Source organism: Camponotus vicinus, unplaced genomic scaffold (genome assembly GCF_025532165.1).
Source record: "Camponotus vicinus isolate PSW18456_S1 unplaced genomic scaffold, iyCamVici1.0 SCAF_4, whole genome shotgun sequence".
NCBI classification, from domain to species: Eukaryota; Metazoa; Arthropoda; class Insecta; order Hymenoptera; family Formicidae; genus Camponotus; species Camponotus vicinus.
Window position 1 is genome coordinate 13,165,081 of NW_028141976.1, and position 25,192 is coordinate 13,190,272.

At 28.3% G+C, this 25,192-nt stretch overlaps 2 protein-coding genes across 8 annotated transcripts in view; both read right to left on the reverse strand.

Moving 5' to 3' along the window:
* Positions 1 to 2,725, reverse strand: part of Rudimentary (carbamoyl-phosphate synthetase 2, aspartate transcarbamylase, and dihydroorotase rudimentary) — a 31,687-nt gene extending 28,962 nt beyond the window's left edge. The window contains exon 1 of the mRNA XM_083096282.1: positions 2,527 to 2,725. Within this exon, the coding sequence (XP_082952408.1) occupies positions 2,527 to 2,647 (121 nt within the window). The 5' untranslated portion in view covers positions 2,648 to 2,725. The remainder of the gene's footprint in view (positions 1 to 2,526) is intronic.
* A 1,208-nt stretch (positions 2,726 to 3,933) lies between these two features.
* On the reverse strand, positions 3,934 to 23,446 carry LOC145971332 (atrial natriuretic peptide-converting enzyme). 7 transcript variants are annotated; one of them, XM_083098888.1, is made up of 13 exons: positions 23,275 to 23,446; positions 21,652 to 21,847; positions 12,753 to 12,936; positions 9,124 to 9,337; positions 7,932 to 8,303; positions 7,272 to 7,504; positions 6,929 to 7,135; positions 6,621 to 6,834; positions 5,988 to 6,133; positions 5,646 to 5,820; positions 5,264 to 5,508; positions 4,709 to 4,827; positions 3,934 to 4,527 (listed from the first exon to the last, which is right to left on the reverse strand). In XM_083098888.1, exons 2-13 carry the CDS (start codon positions 21,697 to 21,699, stop codon positions 4,354 to 4,356), a joined length of 2,331 nt encoding a protein of 776 aa, XP_082955014.1. In that variant the 5' UTR covers positions 21,700 to 21,847; positions 23,275 to 23,446; the 3' UTR covers positions 3,934 to 4,353. The 7 variants fall into 7 exon arrangements, with proteins under 7 accessions (XP_082955014.1, XP_082955012.1, XP_082955013.1 ...); XM_083098886.1 differs by having other exon boundaries at positions 21,652 to 21,950; XM_083098887.1 differs by having other exon boundaries at positions 23,181 to 23,446.
* Positions 23,447 to 25,192: the final 1,746 nt, after the last annotated feature.

The window sequence follows — 25,192 nt, forward strand, 5'->3', positions numbered from 1 at the left end:
ATTAATAAAAATAAATTTATTTTTAAAAGTAAATTTATATAATTCCTGTTTTGTATTGTTTTATTTTGTATTGTTACGAGGACAAGTAAAAATTTAACAATAGTAAAATAATATATGTTATTAGTAGTATTTTATTGATCGTAATTATATCTCGCAAGGAAATGTACTCGCGGATATCGAGGACTTTGAATTCGATCAGTTTTAATGTCAGCACTTGTTAACGACGATTACATCATGTAATATACATTCTAAAACGTTAAATTGAAAGTTAATAAAATGTAAACAAGAAATCGCAAAGTCCAATTATTATCTAAATGTATATTCAAAAACTGTATTATTATTCTTTTTTTATTTCTCAGAATTACAATTTACAATTTAACAAAAAGACTAATAGACAATATTGCAATATTGTTCGTAAACAGATCAATTGTTAATAAAACTAAAGTATTTTTAATTAATATATTTTATAACACAGATACATTGATTTTTTCATCCATTTTCATCATAACAATATTGTAATCATGCGTGTATAGTATTTAAATAAGTTTTTTTTTATTAAAAAGAAAATATATATATATATATAAATTTATTTTCACTCGTTATAATCTCCCAATTTAAGATAGAAACACTTTTTGTTTTTTTCTTTTTTGTTTGTTAGAACAATAGTAGAAAAAAAATTTATATATATATATATATATATATATATATATATATATATATATATATATACAGGGTGTCCCAAAAGTCCCGGAACGGTCGAATATTTCATAAACTATGCACTTTAGAAAGAAATGTTTCAGACAAAAGTTGTATGGTTTAAAGGGAGCCATAAGATGGTGTCATTGGTTTGACTTTGAAGTCGTTTGAAGGTCACGTGAAGGTCATCTTCAATTTTTTAAATGGGACACCCTACATACGTTTACATATTCTCGTAGCTTGCCTCAAGAGCTTTCCAAAACACTATAATAAAGTATTTTTTCATTGAATACTTTCCGAGTTATGAGGCTTGAAATAATTTCTTAATTTTACATAAACTGTAAAATATCTTGTAAAATATTCATTTTTCGATTATCTTACCTTAATACTTTTATGTATAAAATAATGAGAGGAATCAATTGGTGTAAAGAAAACACATAGTTATTTTTAAGAAAAAAAATGTAATTGTTAATTGCAAATTACATTTTTTTTTTCGAAACAATTATGTGTTTTCTTTACACCAATTGATTCCTCTCATTATTTTGTACATAAAAGTATTAAGGTAAGATAATCGAAAAATGAATATTTTACAAGATATTTTACAGTTTAAAATTAAGAAATGATTTCAAGCTTCATAACTCGGAAAGTACTCAATGAAAAAATACTTTATTATAGTGTTTTGGAAAGCTCTTGAGACAAGCTACAAGAATATGTAAAAGTATGTAGGATGTCCCATTTAAAAAATTAAAGGTGATCTTCACGTGACCTTCAAACGACTTTTCAAGGTCAAACCAATAACACCATCTTATGGCCCCCTTCAAGCCATATAACTTTTGTCTGAAACATTTCTTTCTAAAGTGCATAGTTTATGAAATATTCTACCGTTCCGGGACTTTTGGGATACCCTGTATATATATGTGTGTGTGTATATATATATATATATATATATATATATATATATATATATATATATATATAATATTGACAATCTCGAAAACGTTTTTACATCTTAAATGTCAAAAAAATTATATTTACGTTGTGAAAAGATGATTATATGTATAATATATGTCTGACAAAGATTTAATTAACAAATAAAAATCTTTTGTGATATGGATAAAATTATTAATTAATTATTTAATGCATTATTTTCTGCATTAATTATTTAGATTTGTTTGAATTGAATAATTTTTGCTAAATTTTTTTTTAATTTACATTAATGACCAGCATCAAATTATTTATAGTATTTAATAAATGACTATAAAAAAATTCACCTACAATTTTAAATATTTCTATATTCTAATTTATTCATTCCGACGATTATTGATTTAATTTGCCTTTAAATACAATCTATATTACATTGTTAAATTAATCTGTTGTTTCATTATAATTACAGATTTTTGTGATAATTTGACAAATCATCATCAAAAACAATCTTCTATTGCATAAATCAATATTTAACCTAGTCTTAATTAGTATTTAACTATTACAAGTATTATTTCCAAGTTACAACACTTTTTTTAAAATCTAATTTTTGCATATTTATATTAAGCAATGACACTGCTCATAAATATGCTTAAAGTATATAAAAATTTCTCAGTTGTGAGAGTTATACAATAGAAATAGCAATGATGCCACTGTATTTATTGCTATTCACAATATGAATATCGTTAAGTTTCTCTCGTTTCACAACGAAAGAGCTTATCTCATAAGAATTGTGCATAATACTTTACGGAGCACGCAGCAAGTTGGCTTGCTCAGAAAGCAGCGTGCACGTGTACGCGTACTTGCTCCGACTTGTAAAAAAGAAGCACATGTTCGGTATGAACTCACCAATTTCACCATCAACGGATACATCGGCACCAAAGTGTTTCCCCAAAAATATACTACCATCTTCTAAAAGAAGATAACTATCGCTCGCGCCATTGAGCCCAATGGATGAATAACCGGGCATTTTTAATTTTTGTCGCGTGTTTCCTACGCACGTGCTGCCGACACATTGCGTGCGTCGCGAGCCGGGAGCATGCTTTTAACATATTAAAAGCTCAATGGCTGCTCCTACAAGCGATATGCGCGCCGTTAAAGAACCAAAATGCGTGTATACGACCAATTGGAGAGCAACGTTCCCGCTTTGCTGCGCACAAGTTACAGCGCAAATCATGTGAGGTGAATCTCTGCACAATTATTGGTTGCTTCGCGTCAAGTAGCATAACGTCACAGACGTTGTTACATTGGCGGGAAAATTAATTTTATTTATCAATACGTACATTTTTCTTCAATCAACATTTTATTTTGTACTAATTTAGTTTTAATTTTAATTTATAATTTTAAAATATTTTCTTAAAAATTTGTATACACAGCGAAATCAATTTCACGTAATAATATATCTTTATATTTGCTATAAAGGAGACATATCACGTATGTAGGAATGATGCAGTAGTAAAAGAATAAAATGTATGTAATGCAAATATTACAAATTAAAAAAAATTATTATTATTAATGATTATTAAATACATCAAATTTATTATCCACATTTTTGTTATGTATTTGTTTATTACTATGTTTTTTTATTGTGCATATGTTGTGTGTTGCATAAATATAAATTTTTTTAGCAAATTTACTTGTTTAAATTCTTCTGCATAATTAATAAGTTTTATTATTACATATAAAAGTAACATTAACATAGCTCGAAATATAATTTGATACAGTTCATATATTATTAATATAAAATAAGAAATATGTTAAGAATCTACTGCTTAAAGACAGAACTGCCGAGGTGTTTAAAAAGTCTTTCAGTCTAACAATGAATATAACTAATAGCACATTGTTTTCATTCATTCTTATCACATTTAATTATTCTCATCATTTAATTAATTGTATCTTATTAATTTGATTTTGGTCGCACGATTTTTCATGTCGCAGTCCACTTTTAGATAGTCAAAACATGTATTATTACATATTTATTTCTAATTTTTTTCTAATTTTAATTTATTATTATTATATTACCATTATTATATGCCCCCCCCCTTTGTTAATAAATATTAAATGAATTTTTAATTTTATGCTTTACATTTATGCATTTGGCTCTCAAATTTATCTTCATGTATCTATATTGTAATAAAAAATCGGATTATTATCTTGAGAGAGTTTAATATCCAAACAATCTTACAAATATACATATAATTGCATCGTAAGTACTAATAATAAACTAAAAATATAATACTTAATTAGAATAGAGTAAAGTATAAAACAGCTATGTATACATATAGTAAAATAAATGTGAACAAAAGAATAAATTAAAATTATGCCACAGTAACACAAAGAATTTTTGTTTTAAATTAAGAAAGAAGATATTTACATTTATAAAAGAACAGAAACGAAATTACACGTTTCAGTGATTAATGAAAGATAAATTTTTATCTGGTAAAATTATACATATATTAATAATAGTAACATGTACTCGTATAAAACAGATACGATTAAATATATCAGCATATTAATAACATCATTTAATAACAATTTCTAAAATTTCGATATAGGTCATAATTTTGGACTGCGATAGACTTTCTTTTCCGTTCAACTTTTAATCAAGAATATATTTTGTTTGCGAATGAATATTTATCAGATAAGTGTCTTATCTAAGTAATTCGATTAGAGCTCTCAATTAATGGTAGATTTAATCCAGTCGATATGTGATGAAATTTTATCGTATAATCGAGGTCTTTCGATGCCATCTTTTGAGCAAGCTATTCTCCAGTTACCAATACCAGTCAGCGCCCATCTTCGACTATCCACTTGAAGACACAACATTGGACTGCCAGCAAGTTCTTCTTCCTATTAAAATTTAATGATATAAAATGCTACTTATACTATATATTTATCAAAATTTCGTCTGTTGTTTAAAATTTATTGATATTTAGAATCTACAATGTAAAATAGTTTCTTTTTAAATAGTTGAAAAGGAGAATAGAAAGTATTTAAAAGTACATGTCTATGTAAATAATTTTTGGCTTACATTGCAATCATCCATAGAATATGCCTGTTCAGTGCAAACACTATTCACCGATGGAATACTAATATTTTCACATTTTTCCATTGCACTATGTTTCAATTGTACTCTTTGCAGTAAATCACCTGTCAAAAAAAGGAACAGAATTTATTTGTTGTTGTATATTTGTTTATACATATTTATTTCAAGAATTTTTTGTATCTTTCACATAATTAAAGAAATAATGGAAATATATACATGTATATATATATATATATATATATATATATATATATATATATATTTATAATTTAAAATAAATATATTTTTGCAAAATTATCTATAATTTGACAGGAAAAAATTTTAATCGAATTCTTTATTCAGATTGTCGGAATGATATGCAATAGTACATATTTATTTTAAGTTATCAAAATACGTTAATAAATACATTATCAAAATATATCGTGATAATATCAAGTTTATTCTTTAAAGTTTATTGTTAATGTTTCAAGAAGAATGTCAAGTATTTTAAATTCTCTAAATTTTAAACAATTATAGGCAAGTAACGATTAGGAAACGTACGATTTCTCGCCCAACCCAGAGTGTTGCATTGCGATGTATTGTTCGGTAAGTCTTCGCTCGAGGGCAGACAAACCGGTCTCACGAAATCCGAGAAGGTCGTTACAGGTCTATCCAATTTTACCAAAACAGTCGTACCTTCCACCGGTGATTTAATCATACCAACAATTCTACGTTCTTGTTGCCATGGTGATGTACTCGAAAGTCGTACAACACCAAGTTTGGCCAGCCATTCTGCTTTGGGTTGGCTATAAAAAAAACCAATAAATTTGTTTAAAATTTTAAAAAATATATTTTATGTGTATTTGTGTAACGATATTAATATAAAGTAAGAAAATATTTTTAATACAAAAAATTATCTTTTTTATAAATATATTAAACTCACCCTTGAAAGCAATACGCAGTTGTGAGCAACCAATTATCTGCTACGAGAGTAGCATCGCAAACATGAACACCTTCTTTGAAAAGTGCAACATGCCACGGCCAATCGCCCGGTTCTGCCATCTTATTAAGACTTTGAGTATCGCTGTTTGCACGTAAAGGTTGTATTCCGCATTCTACTTTTCCAATGAAAAGAAAAAAATAAAGTTGGTAAAAATTTACAATATAACAAATTATACAGTTATACATATGTATACATATATAGTAATGTGCATAATTGTGTGCACTCTATTTAAGATAATACACTTATTTTATGTAATATATTAGAAAAATAGAGAAATCGTACCAAGATCGGAACAGCGAACGTACAAAACTTCCTTGCTAGGACAAGGAGCTCTGACGAAAGTGATTTCCGGTGCTGATGGATCTTCCATATACACATACGGGACATCTTCTTCATCATCAATTCTTATTTCAACAAGAGCCACGCCACTATATTGAAAACAATTACAGGACATAATTATTTCTAAATCATAAAATTCTTTTTCAAGTATACGTAAAATAAATGTAAAAAAATAAGTAAATTTTAAATTATGATTATACTACACAAATCAAAATTATAACTCTAAAAGTAATACTAGTGAATAAAATTGCAAAAGAGAAGCAAATGTATTTAACAATAATTACTATCTGTTTTCAAGTTGCTAATCAATAGAACAAGATAGAAACAAAAAATATTTTGATAATTACAAAATAATAACTGTAAAGGAAAAAAGTCACACTAAATGAATTTTGCGCAATAAAAGTTACGTAAAGTAAAAAAGGCGATAAAAGTAAAAATTTGAACTGTAAAACTTAATGAACTTATTTGAACTTAAAAAACTGTAAAAACGGAGCTTTTTCTATTCCATTTTTTATATCTTGAAAATTATGAAATGATGGAAAAGGTATTTATAGTATTAAAGTACAGAATACTTACGTATATGTAAGCAAAGTGCACAATGAACTCGCTGCCGTTTGAAGAACATTATCCATTTCCGTTTCTGGTAGGGTAGCATTTAAATTTGCTGTACAGAGTTTGCCAATAGTGCCTTTTTCATTAAATACAACGTAACCCTCTTTGTTGTATTTTGCGACATGAGGTGTGCTCCAAGATTGTGATTTTAATACGTGAACGCTCGGCGCCAAAAGTACTGAAACAGATTTATTTATTTTCAATAATTTATTCAACATTATCTTTGTATTGAAAATAAGTTTAATACATATTTTTTGTCTTATACTACTTACGGCAATCTTTCTCATCGCTACCATTCGGACAGTCCACTTTGCCATCGCATCGTTTTGTATGCGGTATACAGCTTCTTCCCACTCCGCAATGCATGTAACCATCTCGACAATAGGCACAATTCTTTTCATCCGATAAATCCGGACAATCGATCACGCCATCGCAAATTCTCGGAGATAAAGCTTTGGATTGAAGTGCTTGCACACATCCTACATATTGATTCATTCGTATTAATTAATTCATAAAATACTGCTTTTAATACTGCTTTATCTTATAAGAGATAAAGAAAGATTTTGCTTATAATAATAACGATATTATCACGATGCTTCTAACAATTAATCATACCTGGTTTTGGTCTGCAACTGCCAGGACCTACATATTCTGGAAAGTTGGAACAATCCAAGGCGTGTTTTATCTTTTCAGAAAGACGATTGCCGCATCCATTCCAAAACTCCCTACAAAAACTTCTACAAGGCAATTGTAGCAGATCTTCTGGATGACTCAATTGACATGCAGGCTGCAGCACCTGACAGATAAAGTCGTAGGCCAATGGATAGCATTCCGCGTCCACTAGTTCTCTAATTTCACAATGTATGATTAGATTATAAAATGCGTAAGATTATCGTTATATCAATTTAAACATGTAATAAAAAGACGGATTTATTATTAATTCTCTTGGCAAATATTACACAAATTCTTTTGTGCCTTATAAAAAGTGTCTCTATAATTAACAGTGAAAAGAATAAAACTCTTTTTTTACATATAAAATAATATAATTAAAAATTATTTTTTCTCATCTGTTAATAAATTTTCTTATTTTAATTTTAATAGGTTTTCTTATGAAGTTATTTTTCCAAAAGCTTAATGAAATTCATGATTTCTATTACTTCTATTACTTCTACATCATTCCTTGAAGAATTAAACTACATAAAATTAAGTAATTATAAATTCGCCTTCGCAATTTATTTGAGTCATTATAAACTTATTTAGTCCAGAAGAATATACCTAAAAGCAATAACATCCTCCTCGACATCTGCCAGCGATCTATGACCCAGTACATTCGGATACGAACTGATATTATAAGGAAGATGTTTACAATAAGGCAAGTCCAATTTGTTACACTTTCTTGGCGGAGGCGCTTCCGTTGTGGGCGGTAATGTCGAGACGGTTGATTGTGGACTAATTTGCGCATTCAGAGCTTTCAGACTTTCTTGTACATCGAGACTTTTCGTTTCTATTGTCAGATTCGCCAGATAACGTGAGGTTTCGGGATTTAATTCCCGAGACAGTATGTCTACGATATTTCCAGTAGTTATAGTCTGATATCGTGGATCGAACCTAATATCGAAATGCACCACCAAATCGCGCCCTTCCACCCTATAAATGTAAAATATAAAAGTATAAAATATATATGTACATATATTAGAAAATAAATAATATTTTAAGATTTATTATCATTAGCAGTCAAAATAATTATTTTAATCTTCTTAATATTAAAAGAACATATGATAGCATGATTGTACTTGTAAAATATCCAATATTTCTTTTATATAAGAAATTGTATTAATTTGTTCAAAAATTTAAGCATTTGTAATTTTTTTAGGAGTTTGTCGAAATAGAGATTAAATTTATAATTTCTTTATAATTTTCTTTAAAATTCCAAACACAATGCGATTCTAGTAGTGCAACTCAATTTGTAAACAGTCGTTAATTCGTAATAAATCAATGTAATTTACAAATTTAAGCACGATATTATTGATAAATAATACATTATTAATAAATATAGCTACAATAACATTTCGTTGCGTACTCAAAGCAATAAATGTCGTGAAATCACGCGCACTAGAAAGTTAAGCGATATCGTCCGATTTCTCTCCTGTATACAGCCCTCAGCTATTTTCATCAGTTTCTATTATATCGGCTAGCTTTTTCCTTCTATATAAGAACCAATTTTTTGAAACGAATAGAAAGACCAATCAAATTTATGGTATATAAGGTTTCATAATCAGCAATTTTCTGCCCTTACGCGATATGCTCCATATTAAATATTATTGCATAATTTATTTTACGTATGTAACTTTTTGCTAATCTTTTCTAATATCTTTAAGTCTTATTAGCCAATGCGAAATAATTACAAGCGAATGTAAGAGTCAAATAATTGGCTGCCCTATCAATTGTAATAATAAAATTGTGTTACCCATCAAGCGCTAAAACATCTGCTGTAAGAAATGATAATTTTAGCCAGCTGCGGCGAAAGATAAGATTAAAGCGATCACGATATTCTCGCGATCGTATCCGGAAAGTCTCAGTAGAAGGATCTGCCAGTTCCGCGGTGAAAGAATCACCCTTGATAACTCGGAATGTTGCGAGAAATATTTGATCATCTGGTGGATCCGAAGTAAGAAACGTGTCTAAGATAGAAACAAAAAAATTAATATTAATTATTGTTAATTACAATCTGTTAAAAAAATAACTAATAATAGTAGACAAAATAATAATAATAATACGGAAACTACGTTGTAATAGATTCATTAAAAGTTTTGCCGTCTTAATCGATCAAAGTAAACAAGAAAAAATTTAGAACGTTATAATTGTGCGTAGTTTATCTTACTATAACTTGCAATATATCACAAATTAACTTTCTAATATATGTGCAATCGATAAATGATATAGTTAAGCGCGTAAATCGTGTCAAAAATATTAAGAAGAATTTCTTTTCGAACGCTAATTGCAGCATCAATGCGATTAATTTTCCGTGCGTTTAAGTAAAATGAGACAAATCGGGAGCACGCAATTGCCCATAGAGACCTTTCCATTTGACACGGAAAGGAAATTTTTTTCCCATAGTAGCTTGATTAGTGGCAAAATAATTTTTTAATGTAATATTTATTTTTTTATTTATTTTTTTGTTAAGTTAAATATTTGTGAAAATAATAAGAAAGATAATCGTAAAGCTTTCTTTAATAATTCTTATTTTAATTGCTTTCTTGCAATCTTTTAGTAATATTAAATTAATGTGTTTCTTTTCCTTTTTATAGCTTTTATATTTTAAATTACACTGTATATCACGCATTATTCATATATTTCAGTTGTGTTTTATTATTTTAGCTATTAATCATTTAAAATATATATAGAAATGTTAAAAGATTTATTATAACGTATATATATGTAAAAGTTTTTCTACTACATGTAAAAAATATAAAATATTATTTGTCGAAAAGACAAATGCTTTTTCATTAATTGGAATAAGTGGATTTTTCATCTTTTTAATACATAAGAGGTCGAAGAATTAATTTTTTAAAATGAAGTTATCATTACATATATATTATATATTGTCCGGCATTATAATGTTAAATCCAGAATAGGTTAGTGTCGCGGGATCAAAATACTTCAAGGACACGGATCCCCACCTTTAAGGTCGAGCGCTGGATTAAGCATATATCTATCAACTAAACAACTCGGTCAGACCGTTATAACGTTTACCAACTGGAAAGCCTCAATGGACCGGCACGCGCGCAATATCTTTCATGACCTCTTATTCCTTTAGCTCGTAAGCATAACTTAAACGGCGATAGAAATTACTTAGCTCGTACTGCTCATTGTAATAATATGTATATGTATATTACTCATTTATTAATTAACTAATTGAGATTAAGCACGATGTATTTTTAACTAATTTGCAACAATTTTTTTGACAATGTATTTATAAGACAATTGCACTACAGTAAAATTTATAGCACGAGAGATGAATATAAAATATACACGTTTAATCAAAATCATACGATTGGAGAATAGAGAATGGAAAGCAGGAAGAAGGTGATGCGGCCAAAGCCCATTGAGGTCTTTTGCTCGTACGTATAACGGTCTGACCGAGTAACCGAGTATTCGAAGAAAATGTTAGTATATACTTTTAATCAAAAATTTAATCAGCATTTTTGCAATAATAAAAATTAACTTTAAAAAATTGATATTGTTCTATTAAAAAGTTAAAAAAAAATATTATCGCCAAAAAGAAAATTTTAGTCATATAAAAGCTATTATTGTTATAATCGCATTATTTTCCTAGTTACACACACACACACACACACATATGTTTTTGTATAACTAGAAAATATATATACATAATATATATAAAACAAACATATGAGTATAAATTTACAAAATTTGTTATGTAATGAGAAAGTTTGGGAATTTATTTTATTTTTATTTTCTTTTTATAATCAATTTGCATTTAATAATTTTAAAGATGTGACATATTACGCGAGACAACAGTTAATAACAGTTAAAATTCTCTTCATCGCATTTTGCTTGTTGTAATATATATCGCGTGTATGGTTATGCATCTAATCAAGGTGAAGTGCATCAACAAGAAAACGTCAATCATTTAAACAAGGTGAATCGATGCCAATCGCACTTTATAGTCTGCGATTCATACATCGTAAACATATCCGTCGTCTTGGCAAACGATCATGATGTGCCAAGATAATTTCATGCTCGCTAGGCTGCCGATTGCCGGTTAACTGTAGAATAATTTTATTTGCATCAGTGCCCTTTACGCTTATACATACACATATAAGAATGGCAAGTGAAAGTGGGGCGAACGCTCATGTGATGAAAATGTCTCACAGTTCGGTAAATGTTCAATATGTATATATGTGTGAGTATATGAAACTATATGATAGTATATGATACTCTAGGTGAGTATATGATATTAAAATAATAAATAAAATAATGTTCCAACACATTCCAGGATTAACGTGAAATCAACGGCGATGGTATTGTGTATATATATACAATGTATGTGTGTATATATTAAATCATATCCCAGCAAACACCAAGTAACATTTATATAATTGTTAGTTGTAATTTTCCACTCAACAATATAACAGTTACATAACATATCTGTTATGTAGCAGTTATATTGTTGAGTGGGAAATTATAACTAACAGTTATATAACTGTTATTTGGTGTTTGCTGGGTATATGATTTATCATTACACTAATAAATGCGTACATGTATCCACTATGAAACGATTAAATTCTTTAGTGAAATACTTATTTTCTAAGAAAAATCATCATGTGAGTGCATCTTGAATCTCGAATGCATCGCGCAAACAACTTCTTTATAGGATAACGTTTAAGATTGCAAAAAAAACGAGATTTCATTTTATTTTATTCCTTATACCTGCATTTCTTTATTTCTATACTTGCATTTCTCTTCGAGAAATTATAAAGGCAAATCTCTTTCTCTCTCTCTCTCTCTTTCTCTCGTTAATTGAAAAATATTTTTATAAATACAAAATCTAAATCTTAAGTTTTTTTAAGATTTTATATTAAAAAAGAATATTATATATATATATATATATATATATATATATATATATATATAATATTCTTTTTTAATATAAATTCTTTTAATATAAATTCTTTTTTAATATAATATTCTTATATATATATATAATATTCTTTTTTAATATAAAATCTTAAAAAAACTTAAGATTTAGATTTTGTATTTATAAAAATATTTTTCAATTCAAATATATTATTGTCAAAAAGATTTGTTAGCACGAATCAAATATTATTCAATTGGTCAAAAATGATTTTATATCAAAAAATAATGTCAACATCAGTACGTAAATTTAAATGTCAATTTATTGTGAAAAAAGTTAGAAAAAGCGGGATAATTTTTTTAGAATGTTTTTAAATAATTATGTGTTATTTTCTATATGTATCTTATATAGATCTTATATAGATCTTATATAGATCTTATATATCTTATATAGACTTTTAGATTTATTTGTTGCAATGTTTGCAACGATGTACTTACAGCCAAGATATATAGAGACACCCGAGAAGAGGAGGAAGAATAAGAAAGCAGCAAGGACGCAGCATCCGCACCGATACTGACTGCCGAGTTTTCTTGTGAAACGGATGTCGCTGTCGGATGATAGGATCGAGCTTGGTGTTCCTGCACGGCTGAACCTTCTGGTGCTCACTGTACTCACTGAAATCTACGAATGAAGATATATTCGTGTTTTCAATATCAATAATGTTAATGCATATGTGATATACATATATACATATAGTAAGAATCGTATAGAAACAGAAATCTAAAATAATAAATTATAGTTTCGATGTGAAATCGATTTTTACAAACAGAAATTATTACTTTAATGATATTTATAGAATCAAATATAATTCGATCGCGACGCTTTATCTCGTTCTATTTTTCAATTATTTAAATATAATTTAGATTCAAAAGCAAAGCAATCGAATCATAAATCGAAATAATTAACATAATGAAAAGCTTCGTGATACATCAATCCTTTAACAAATATTATTTAATTAATCTATATAATCTAAAACACTCCTATACACTTTAATATTCCGTGTATATGTTAAAGTACGTAAAATATTTCAGCAATGAATAGACAATAATACGTTCGGCCTCGGCGTATGACGCGCTGTGTTTACATGTCACGGCCTTGATATCATTCGCACGACAACATTCAAGGAGTAAAGTGCGAAATACTTCGTATATTATCAAATTTTCTCTCTAACAATAAAACGCAATCGCGACTAGTATTGAAACATAATTCGCTATGATAATTATAATTAATATTTGCTAAACTTTTAATTGTAATTATTACGCGATCGGGAGTGCCGTGCAAAGTGTCTCACGATTGTTGCGCATATAATTAACGTTAATTAATCTTGTTTTCGGGAGTGAATGTGAGTGCAACGAAGAAATAGCAAAGGAGAAGAAAAGCAAGTCTGAAAAAGCACTGGACAACATACGGAGCAACAATATGCGGTAAGTAATTTATAAATTATTAATTAATAATTAGGAATTTGACTCAAATAAATAAATAAAAATTAAATCAAAATTGGCATAAGAGCCACAACGCGATAGTTGGGACGCAGGGGAAGAAATAATAGTTCCTTCTTATTGATTGTTGTTAAAAATCTTTTTTGTTAAATATCTCAAAAACTATAACAGACCGTCAAATAAAACAAAAAGAAAAATTAATTAGCATCCACACTCCTACAACACATATGTAAAGGTCAAGGTCATCGGCGAAATGTCCGTTAATGTAATTAATTACCTAGAATTTTTTTCAAAACTTTGTATTTCTATTAGCTTATAATATTCTCTGAAAAAATTCTCTCAAAAATAATTGAACATATAGGTATATAATGTAATAAATGTGGAGACTAAAGTAAAATTATTATATAATAATTATTATATAATTATTATATAATATATCGATTATTAGGGAAATAATCAACTGTATATCAAATGTAATCAAAAAGTTATAAAAATAAGGTAAATATTAATTATGATAATTATTTTTTCTCATTTACATTATTCATGTAACAATTGTCTTTAGTCTTTATACCAATTATACAATGTAACTCGAGTCATTTATATTATAAATATTACATTTGACACGTTTCTTATACATTTATGACAATATTTTCTATAATAAAATAGTCTTAATGGTATATATATATATATATATATATATATATATATATATATATATAGAGGAAGAGAGAAAGAGAGAGAGTGTTACGAAAGCAAAGAGTATTGTGCGCGCTCAAACTATAAAATAATACCTAGTAAATAATATCTAGTAAATAGTGGGCGGTATTTCTCCGCTGATGAAACATTCCGTTCCTTCCACTAATATATTTTTATCACTTCGAAAAAATAGGGATTACTATGATTGTAACGCAACTTGCATTAACAATCGCATTGCTTCCGCCTCAGAATTAAGACACTATAAGATCCGAATCGGTTACAATATAGCTGCAAATTTGAACAAATTATGTAGGATGAATCATTTTTAAGTAAAGATACAACTTAAAATGTCTTTGTTGCTTTCAATGACATACAAAAATAGAAGTATTCAGAAAGAAAAATATTTATATAAATATTTTCCAGAAAGAATAAAAAAATTTTAGTAACTTTGTTAGTGCGTGTGCGTGTGCGCATTAGGTAAAAATGAATAAAATGAAAATATCCATAGCCTTAACATCTTATGTGTTATTTTAATTGCAATTGTATTATGCAACTAAACTTTATAAGTACGCGCGCATATGTGTGCATACGAGTGACACACGTTATGATTGTGGCGTGTAAGACGAGCATGCATTATTGCGTATGCTTTATCAATAAATCCACATGACTTGGTCAACGAGTGCATTTAAGAATATGTGTAACTGCTCGTGTAATCATTCCTTGTTGCATCTTTTTTGCATGTAACGCGCGCAACACGATAATCGCATAGGCACCGCGATATGCCTACGCCTTCCTTCATTCGTTCAAATGCTACGCCTGGCACACGCTCCGACGAGAAGGATTACAACCGAGAATATCTGGATAGTGTAGCTGTTACAAAGGTCACATAAAACTAAAGGTCAAAACTCACCTAAATAGTGCAAAATATCCTATTCCCATACACACACAGAAATATAACAAGTATGGATTGTATTCATATCAATATATATTAAAATTGAGATCAAGTATAACATTCTGTATGCACTAAAAAATTCATCTTTAAATGACTGTCGGCTAAAGTGCTAGCGGCGATCTAAATATTGAGTAATAGTGAATATTCAAACGACGTTCGTGAAAGTCAATCGATTTTCGCATGCGATTCGTACACATATGGGAATTGTGCTTAAGCATAATAATACGCATATTACATAGCTATCATTCTGTTTTCAATCACTTTCGGAGTGCAATGTAACGCTATAATAATTATTATCTAATTATGAGAATTAAAGAGATTCGGATACTTTTCCATAATTACAGAATATATGTAAATTTATTAAAATATAGCAGAAGAATTTGCGATTTAATAAAAACTTAATGCATTTTTATTAACTTCCTTAGATTTATAAATCTAATAATTTGAGAATTCGTACATTATAACGAATAGAATAAAATATTGAAACGAAAAGAATATTGAATAAAAAGTATGTATACAGTTAAATTGTGACAATAAGCTATATATACAGCAAAAAAGAGGTACTGAAAAAGTATTTAATAAATATATGTATATACTTTTTCATACAATTAAATTAAAAAAAAAGATTCAAATCAAGAAATTATCAATTGATATATGTTGTCAAGATCACGATTCTAAGTAACGTTCAATATATTTAATCGTTTCGCTCTTATTATTGATTAAAAAATTATTAATAAAAATTCTCGGCTATTTAAATATTTATTCTTTAATGAATTAAAAAATAAAAATGAGATTTATAATTATACGATTCTAAATAGGATTACAATTATATACACAAAGCGAAATTTATCAAAGTTAGAAACTCATTTGGAACTGCACGATTAGATCTCACTTTGTATTGCAAATCTCGAATGATGAATAAACGAATGTACGAAACAAATGTCATTTTGCAAATACCTTTTTAATAAACAATATGAGCATTTATGTAAGAACTTTTAAAGATTATGCAGTGATCTTGACAACATGTACCAATCGCAAATCTTTTTTAGATCTGTATAATTATGTAAAAATAAATATTTATCAAATATTTGTGTATACGTGTATAAAATATTTATATTGTGTAAAATATTTATATATGTATAAATATTTGTGTATATGTGTATAAAATACAAATTCTGTATCTTAAAATAACTTTTTTCAAATTAGATTAAAAGAATTTCTATTTGTATGATTTAATATGTTTATACATGTATTTGTGTATGTATTTGTGTATTGCCTGTATACACATTTTATTATATGTACAGTTAACATATATATATATATATATATATATATATATATATTACGTTTCACGACATAAAATATATATTCGCAAAATATAATATCATCTATGTATATAAAATATTTCCTCACGAAACCGCAAAACCACGTTGGGAGGAAACTTTCTTCTAGTCTATAGAGTTATATAAGGATAACTTAGAAAAATGTGCACTATGCTGTTATGAAACTGGCAATAGCAGAAGAATTGAATGCGAGAAGTTGCCTTTCGTTCGTGGATATCAGCTTCGCGAACAATGCTGAGATTTTGTAAGTTCTATTTGCTTTACATCAATTTTGATATTAAAAACACTATTGTAAATGACCAAATATTTAATTTTTTATTCTAATTTTGTTTACATAATTCATGGTAAAACAAATTAAATTATGTAATTAATATTATGTAATTGATTACATTTTACCAAATAATTATAGTATAAAATAATTATATATATATATATATATATATATATATATATTATATCATTGTATATATATTAAAAGAAACATAAAAAACTTATGCTCAAGTGTGATCTAAGAATTATTCTTAAAAGAAAAACAATTAGAAAAAAGATGATACGCAAAAATATTTTCACATACTATTAGCAAGCTTGTCTAAATATAAAAATAATCTGTAAGTATTCAATGCTACTAGTATACTCACACAAATTTCGTTTAATCATTATTTAAAAATTGCAATAGTCGTAGAAAGATTAATTTTAGCGAATATTAAAGCCAAAGATTACGAGAATTTGCGCTGTTTTAATTTAGCATTAATATTTTGGAAATCATCTTTTGTTTTTTTATACATATTAGGCTGTATTCCAAAATTCACTGCCAGTACTGAAAATCTATAGTTTACGTGACGTACACTATAGATACTGACAGTGAATTTTGTAACACAGCCATAATATATTTATTGTACATGCACCCTATGAAGCTTGTTAAAACAATAAATCGAATCAGAACAGCTATAAAAAATGTTCCTCTCATAAAAAAACATCGCTTGACTTTTACAAAGTAAAAGTATTTGATAATTATTTACGCGACTATATTAAAACAGAAAAATAAAAATAAGTTAATTTTTCTATGAGAAAGAAATCTAGAGTTCGCTTATTAGCGTGAAAAGAAAATAATGCATTAAGGATAATGATTGAAGACACATATATTCTAATATTTAAAAGAAATTTCCTTCATTTTCTATAAAGACTTATTCCCTTAAAAAAAATATTTGTTTTTTTAATATACTTCTTATTTCTAATTTTAATTAAAAATTTTTATGTACATATTTTAATTTTAATTTTTCTAGCAATTGTATAATAGCAAATGTATAATATACATACCTACATATATATTATACATAATAATTAAGAATTTTCTCTGTACGAACATAATAATATATACAATAATATTTCTAGAAAATATAACTTAAAATCGGATATTTATTTCTCTCATGCAGTTTACATAGAACAAAAATACAAAAGTCTCCGACTTGGGCTACTTATAAATTTGCGTGCGTTTTTCTAGTGACCCTAGTTTTCCGATTGATCATTGAACGCAAGGTTAGTGTTTTTTATTTGTAAACAATATAAACAAGCAAATCAGTGTATTTCTAAAAGAAAGAAAGTCCATAAAGGAGAAAAATGTAAATACCAAGTAAATCGATGTGATTGACTGTAGTTGTGAGTTTCGTGTCAATCTTGATAATGGGCCGTTTCGCGCTTGAGATGAGCTGATTCGATCTAGACGCACTAGATTGGAAAGTAGAATTCAGTGTGGATAAACGTAGTGCTTCGGTAGCGATTATAGGAAGAGATTAAGACACGCTTGGACTGGACAGTGTTTCGAACTCTTCCGTTAATAGGTGCGGTCAACGACTTCGAAGACCGAGAAAAATTAGATCTCGCTGATAGAAAAGCACTTTCCAGAAAGTTTCATGAAAGTTTATGCGGACTCGTTTCTAGTTCCAGTACAATAAGCTTAGGTAATAATTAACCGATTTATTATAAATGAACGTTGTGTAAATGTTGTCAATGAGATTCTATTAAAGTGCTTTTCCAATGAATAAAGATTACTTCCATTTTCGATAATGAAAAGATGAATCAAATGTACTACTTCTGTATGAAGACACATATAAAAAAATGTAGAAGGATTCATACATGTAGAAAAATTTATATTTAAGTATAAATTAATAAGAGCGAGGGAAAAGCGTTTATATTAGGAAAATAATTTAAATTGATTGGTTATATTAAGATATAATGAAGATATCTCGCAACAATATTTTAATTATGCCAATCCATAGTTTTCAGTTCTAATCGATTTTTTTTATTAAAAGATAGTCCCTTGATTAAAAAATGAAGAAGGAACAATAAAAGTACAATAAATATATCATATGAAAATATTTAATAATACCATTCACATCGAAAAAATATAGAACACTTTGATAGTTATTTGTATTTTCTTCATATCTCTATAACATTCTATAGCGTTCTCGTATATATGTATGAAAAATAAGATGCGAGAAAAGTACAGTAAAAAATATACACAAAAGTACAATAAAATAACTGTCAACCGTACTTAATTAATAACTGCCTAAATACATATATATATATATATATATATATATATATATATATATATATATATATATACTCTAATTAATGAATGCAAATCAAATTGATTATACAAATATATAATAATAACAATAATGCAAGACTGGCATAACTTTTTGTTGCATTAGGAAATATGTTTACCAATTATCAATTTGCTAAAAGAGATAATGTCAGCAATCTGACGGGAAGAATCTATAAAGCGTCATCGAAGCTACTGTTCTTTCGTGACTTTCTTGACCGTTATAACCGTTATACCAAACACCAAGACACCTTTCCAAAAGAGCAAGAATCTAGGAACGAGTTTCTGGCCATTTTAAATTACAATCCGTTCACAGTCACACACACACACATACACGCGCGCACGCTCATACACACAACATACACATTTTTAAGTGGTATTAACTACTGAAACATAATCATACTAAACACACTATCATTCAATGAAAAGCAATGAAATTGTAAAAATGATAATAGTTTATTTCTGATACATTAACTTTATTCAATATAATTTTTGGCATATCTATGCGTATTCTATGCAGCAAACTGTTGTATCTCAATTATTTCGCATAACTAAGAAGGAGGGAAGAAAAAAACATTGAAAAATAGTATGTCTTCAACGTTAAGTAAAGTAGTTTTTAACATCCTTTGATGTTTAAATGATGTATGTCTCTCATTTATATTGAATTTTTATAGTTAAATAAATTAATAAATAGATTATTTAATATAGTTAAATAAACAATCCCGATATAGGAAGATATGAGATCGATGCTTCTCGATAATCAAGTTACGCTAAATGCAATGACTGATTACACTAGTCATTCCACGTCATCTAAAGTTGACCGATGAGACGGTGACAAGCGTCACGTGCGATCTTAAAGAATACCAAGTGCGGTCGGGTGCTCTTGTAAAGTAACGGTATCGAGGATAGAGCAGATGGCCAAACCCAGACGACCCAACCCAACGCACTTCATTCCGGCCAGCCTAGTTCTTCGTAAACTTGCTGCCGAGTGCGTATGTATTTATTCATGACTTAGGGAGAACACACACGCGCCGCACACACACACACGCACACACACAAGATCAAGTGGTCTGTGGAGATGAAAACCGAACGAATATATGAGTCAAGACTTCTGCTATCGCGAGAATGAGAAAAAAGTAAACTAAATAGCATGACACAATTACTCGCATATAAATATGTTTATATTCATAATCAGTATCATTGACAAAATAAATTTCAAATTAAAAATTATCGCTTCAATTAAACCTTTACGACACAATCCCGCTGATCTTTCGAAAGCCTTTATGTATTCATATCATAGTGTAAAAAAATTAATCGGAGAAATTAATCAAAGAACGAAGACGAACATCAATGTACATATTGATGTGCAATTTTTATCTAAATTATTATGCAATTCATTCATTCATGAAAAAATGCTGTTTCTTACAATTGAAAAATTATTGTGACGCGATCTTTAAAAATAGAATTAATTCCGTGCATTTTACTCGCAAGTAAAAAAATATAATATTAATGTACACCGTGAAAGTTAATTAAATTAATCAGACTTGCGCTTTCTCTCTCTCTCTCTCCTCTTTCAGTCACTCACTAATTTGTCGAGCAAAATATGAGATCAAGTGTCAGCCTGAAGCAACTTATGAAAGCTATTATTCCATGTTTCATCCTGCAAAATCCGCAATTATTTCTAGATAATAATTGAAGAGGCAGAGAGAGAGAGAGAGAGAGAGAGAGGGAGGGAGAGAAGGAGAGTATACCATTTTCTATTTTAAAATAATTTTTTGCAAAATTTATAAAACGTTAACAATGAGACGAAAGCACAATGTGTATTAAGTAACAAAGCAATATTACACCGTTCTCTACTCGAGTATCAAAATTAATAAAATTGCCAAAATGGACTTTAAATTCAAACAATGGAAATGCACGAGACATTTGTCAAGATTTTATTTAATGACTAATTTGAGAGAGAAAATGTATACAAATTTAGAATTGAACATATATATTTGCGTTTGGTTTGAATTATATCTATTTTTAAAATTGGAAGTTTTGAGACTTATTCTTTGAAAAACCTAGTAAATATCTCGAGTAAACACAATGTTTATTCCATTACTTCATTAAATATCTTCGTTATAATGATGTATTCTTCCGTATAATTCATATTCCAATACTTTGCGTTTTCCACCCGGTTCATTGCTCGAGTCACAATGTTTTTGCATGAGGGCCCACTCCCTAATTAATGATGCGACAGGATAATGAAGAGAGCATATACTACGAAAGGGGAAAGTGTGCTACATATTCGAATCTCACCTTCGAGTCCCACGAACTCTTCCGCTTATGCTCCATCGCGACGGTCATTTTTCTATGATCGCTCACGAGCTTTGTCAGCACTTCTCCAGAACTTGATTAACTCGAAGAGTCATGAGGATCATTGTGGATTCTCTTTTCTCTGTGTCTTAACGGTATTGGATAGCTACACGGAAACAATTATCTTCTTCTCGTCTCTCTGTTTTTGTTTTTAGAAATTGTAAGATTATATATTGACAAGATGCATTTCTTGTATGTTTCTCACTTGTCTATTACGACCAAAGATATTAGCATCTCGATCGCTGCAAAAAAAATATTTAAAGCGAAAAGATTAAAAAAATTATTTTGTAAAATTATTTTGTATCAAATTTATAAATCTACTTCTCATATTAAATATATATGTGTCGAAACCGCGTGAAGAAAAGCAAGTAAATAACACTATATATCATTAAAACTTCCGTTATCTTTTGGCATGAAGAGTTTTAGATCAAAAAGCAAAATTATCTTAATTATTTTAACACAAAAAATTTCTCTTATATACTCTTATTTCATGTTAATCATGTTTTAGAAATTCAAATAGTCTACACATGTTATAAAAATAATATATTCTTGCATATTACTGTTATATGTAAAAAAGCATCGAGCAATTTAATAGTTTAGTTTTGCAATAAACAGTAATATAAATGTTTATGATGTTCAAAATTTCAGAAATTACATATGACAATGTTATAATATTAAAGTTATATATATATATATATAATTTCTGAATATTTACTTATGTAATCTTTTGATTACAAAAGTTAGAAAAGGCAAGCAAAAGCTACTGATATCATTTCAATTGTAAAATACATCAAACATCTAGCTTAATGAGTAGTTCAAAATAAGAATCATATTTCGAGATATACAAATTAAATAATAATCCATTAAATAATAAAACAAGAAATTGAGAAGTCTGCGAAGAAATGCATCTAGAATATAAAAGAGTTTTATACACACACACATACGCACGCGCGCGCACATATATATACGCACACAACTAATTTTCTATATAACACATATATAATTTGTATATATAAGAATATATATAAAAATAAGATTTATTTTATAAAATCTTTAACACCCTTGGGAGAAATACCAATTTCTTTCATAATTTTATTCGTTATTTTCAACTATTCATTTCTATTTCAAAAAGTAGCCAAGATTTTATATGTAATTTTAATATTTTTTGTGTGATATGCATATTTCACGAATCAAATATATATGTGTATGTTTATCGCTTTTATAAATAAAAAAATTTTAAATGTATTATAAACAAGAGATAAAATTTACAGTTATCAATAATTTTTGTAACTTTTTACACATTAAATCATATAATCTCAGTTTTAATTTTGCTTTATCATATAACATTTAGAATATAATAAATTTGTTGTGTGTGTATTTCGATATTCCTTATCAAGCGTGCTATGCAAATAAATTCCAACTTTTTCACTCAATACTACGTTTCTCACAAAATTTCATCAAAATCACCTCACTGAAATTTATTCAGAATTTTTCGCCTTGATGCGTATTGGTAAAACAAAGTGCGAATGACCCGAATCGTAAATCGAAACAACGGTGAAAACGTACTCGAAGAAAGGAAATGATTGAACGATCGCGCGATGAACGAAATGTTTGCCACTTCAGTCAGGCGAGCACTTTGATCGTCGAAAGGCAGAGAATTTCTCCAGCGGTACTGCGGCCACGATTCAGAGAATTGTTCTGAACGTGGCGATACTGCTAGGAGAGCGGTGGCCTGTCTGCCTGCCTGCCTACCTACCTTCTTACTCGTGGATGCACTTTCACGTCATTACCGGTTCTCCACGACGTCCATGCGTACAGTTATGGACTAGTTCGGAGCAAGGACGCCTATCCCTCATCTCTCCCTGATTACTCCTCTCTATCCTAAGAATCTTCCTGTGCTTATTCATGTCTTTTTGTTTTCGCCCAGACTTTTTTTTCAACTGATGATTTTGCTTGCCTTTTTTTGATTTTTTATTATTTTTTCTTATTTTGTACTTTTTTGGCTGTTTGCTGCATTTTTGTTTATCTCTTCCTTTTCCTATTTATAGCTCTAATTTTTTTATCTTTATATTTCTTTCTTTCTCACTTTTTCTAAAACTTTGTTATTTTTCTGTTTATTTTAACATACTCGGGCTCACATATTTTTTCATTTCTATTTTTTATTTACAGCTACATATCTCAATATTATTAATTAGTGCTTGTTTTTTTTCTGTGCACAATCTTGTTTCTTAACATTCTTATTTATATTTTTCCTTTATCTGCTGCTTTTTTTCATTAATCTATTTGTTTCTCGTTATCTTGTCTATAAAATATTCCGCAATCTTTTCTAATTACGCTACATATATTACAGATGACATTTATAATGTTTGTAGTGATATGTCGGAAGTACGCAAATATTGGGTACACAAATATCTCGCTAAGGTATTTAAAGAGACAACTATGTTGTACGATGTCGTAATAAAATCAGCCGAAGAGTTTGCGGCAATTTACTCCCACGATCTTAAACTAGGTGCGACGTGTAATTGTTCTGGAACGGTGTTATGGATGCACTTCCATGTCCATGAATTATCGTCAGAATGTTCCGACATACATGTGTAAATATGGATATGTATTTAAAGTACCGTTTTTCAGATTTCCTAATGGGTTCTACAAACGACGAACTCCATCATTAATATTAAAAGCTTTATCATATGCAAAGCTGTATGTCGAATTCTTTTTCGAAATATTTTGATAAATAAATCTTGATAGATAAATTTTTTTATCTTTTCATGCAACACATAAAATCAATTTATTAAATATAAATATATATAAGTAAAAATTCTTTATTTCTATACAAAACTTTACTTATGTATATTTTAATATGTTTTTTGAAATAAATGTTTAACATATGAATTAGATTCTAGACAAATAATATCTACTTTGCTTAGAAAAACAACTCTTATTAATGAAAGCATTTCTGATATAATACTTTAAACAATATTTTTTTTGTTAGCGCAAGTTGTTATATTTTAAAGGTAATGAGGCTAATTTTAATTTCAATACATTGAAATATGCATATGTTCTCTTTTAAATTATTCAATATAATAAGATATGTTAAATTAGGCAAAACTTATATATATTCCTAAAATATATAATAAAACAAATTATTTGTTTCATATTATTGTTACATTATTCAATATATTAGGTAAACTTAATTTCTGCCGCTCGCTACTAGAGGGTGAGGATGAGGCCGGCTCTAACGCTGGCGAGTTTCGACAGTGAAGTCGCATGTCTTTTGTAGTTTAGACATTGTTAAAAGTGATTCAGTCCTCACAGGTTAGATTTCTCGACGCCAAAAAGATTTTCCAATCGATTGAAAATGAACCGCGATAAGATGTTTTTTCGACATGTGCTTCTTCACTACTTCGACCTCAAGAAAACCGCAGCTGAAACGCATCGCTTATTATCCGAAGTATATGGTGGTGAAACTCCATCGGAAAGAACA

Coding starts and splice junctions, on each gene's coding strand:
- LOC145971332 (XM_083098888.1), bottom strand. CDS start 21,699: ATGACCGTCGCGATGGAGCATAAGCGGAAGAGTTCGTGGGACTCGAAG. Junction 9,338..12,752: donor TGTCTCTATATATCTTGGCT/GTAAGTACATCG, acceptor TTTCTATCTTAG/ACACGTTTCTTACTTCGGAT. Junction 5,821..5,987: donor CGTTCGCTGTTCCGATCTTG/GTACGATTTCTC, acceptor TCATTGGAAAAG/TAGAATGCGGAATACAACCT.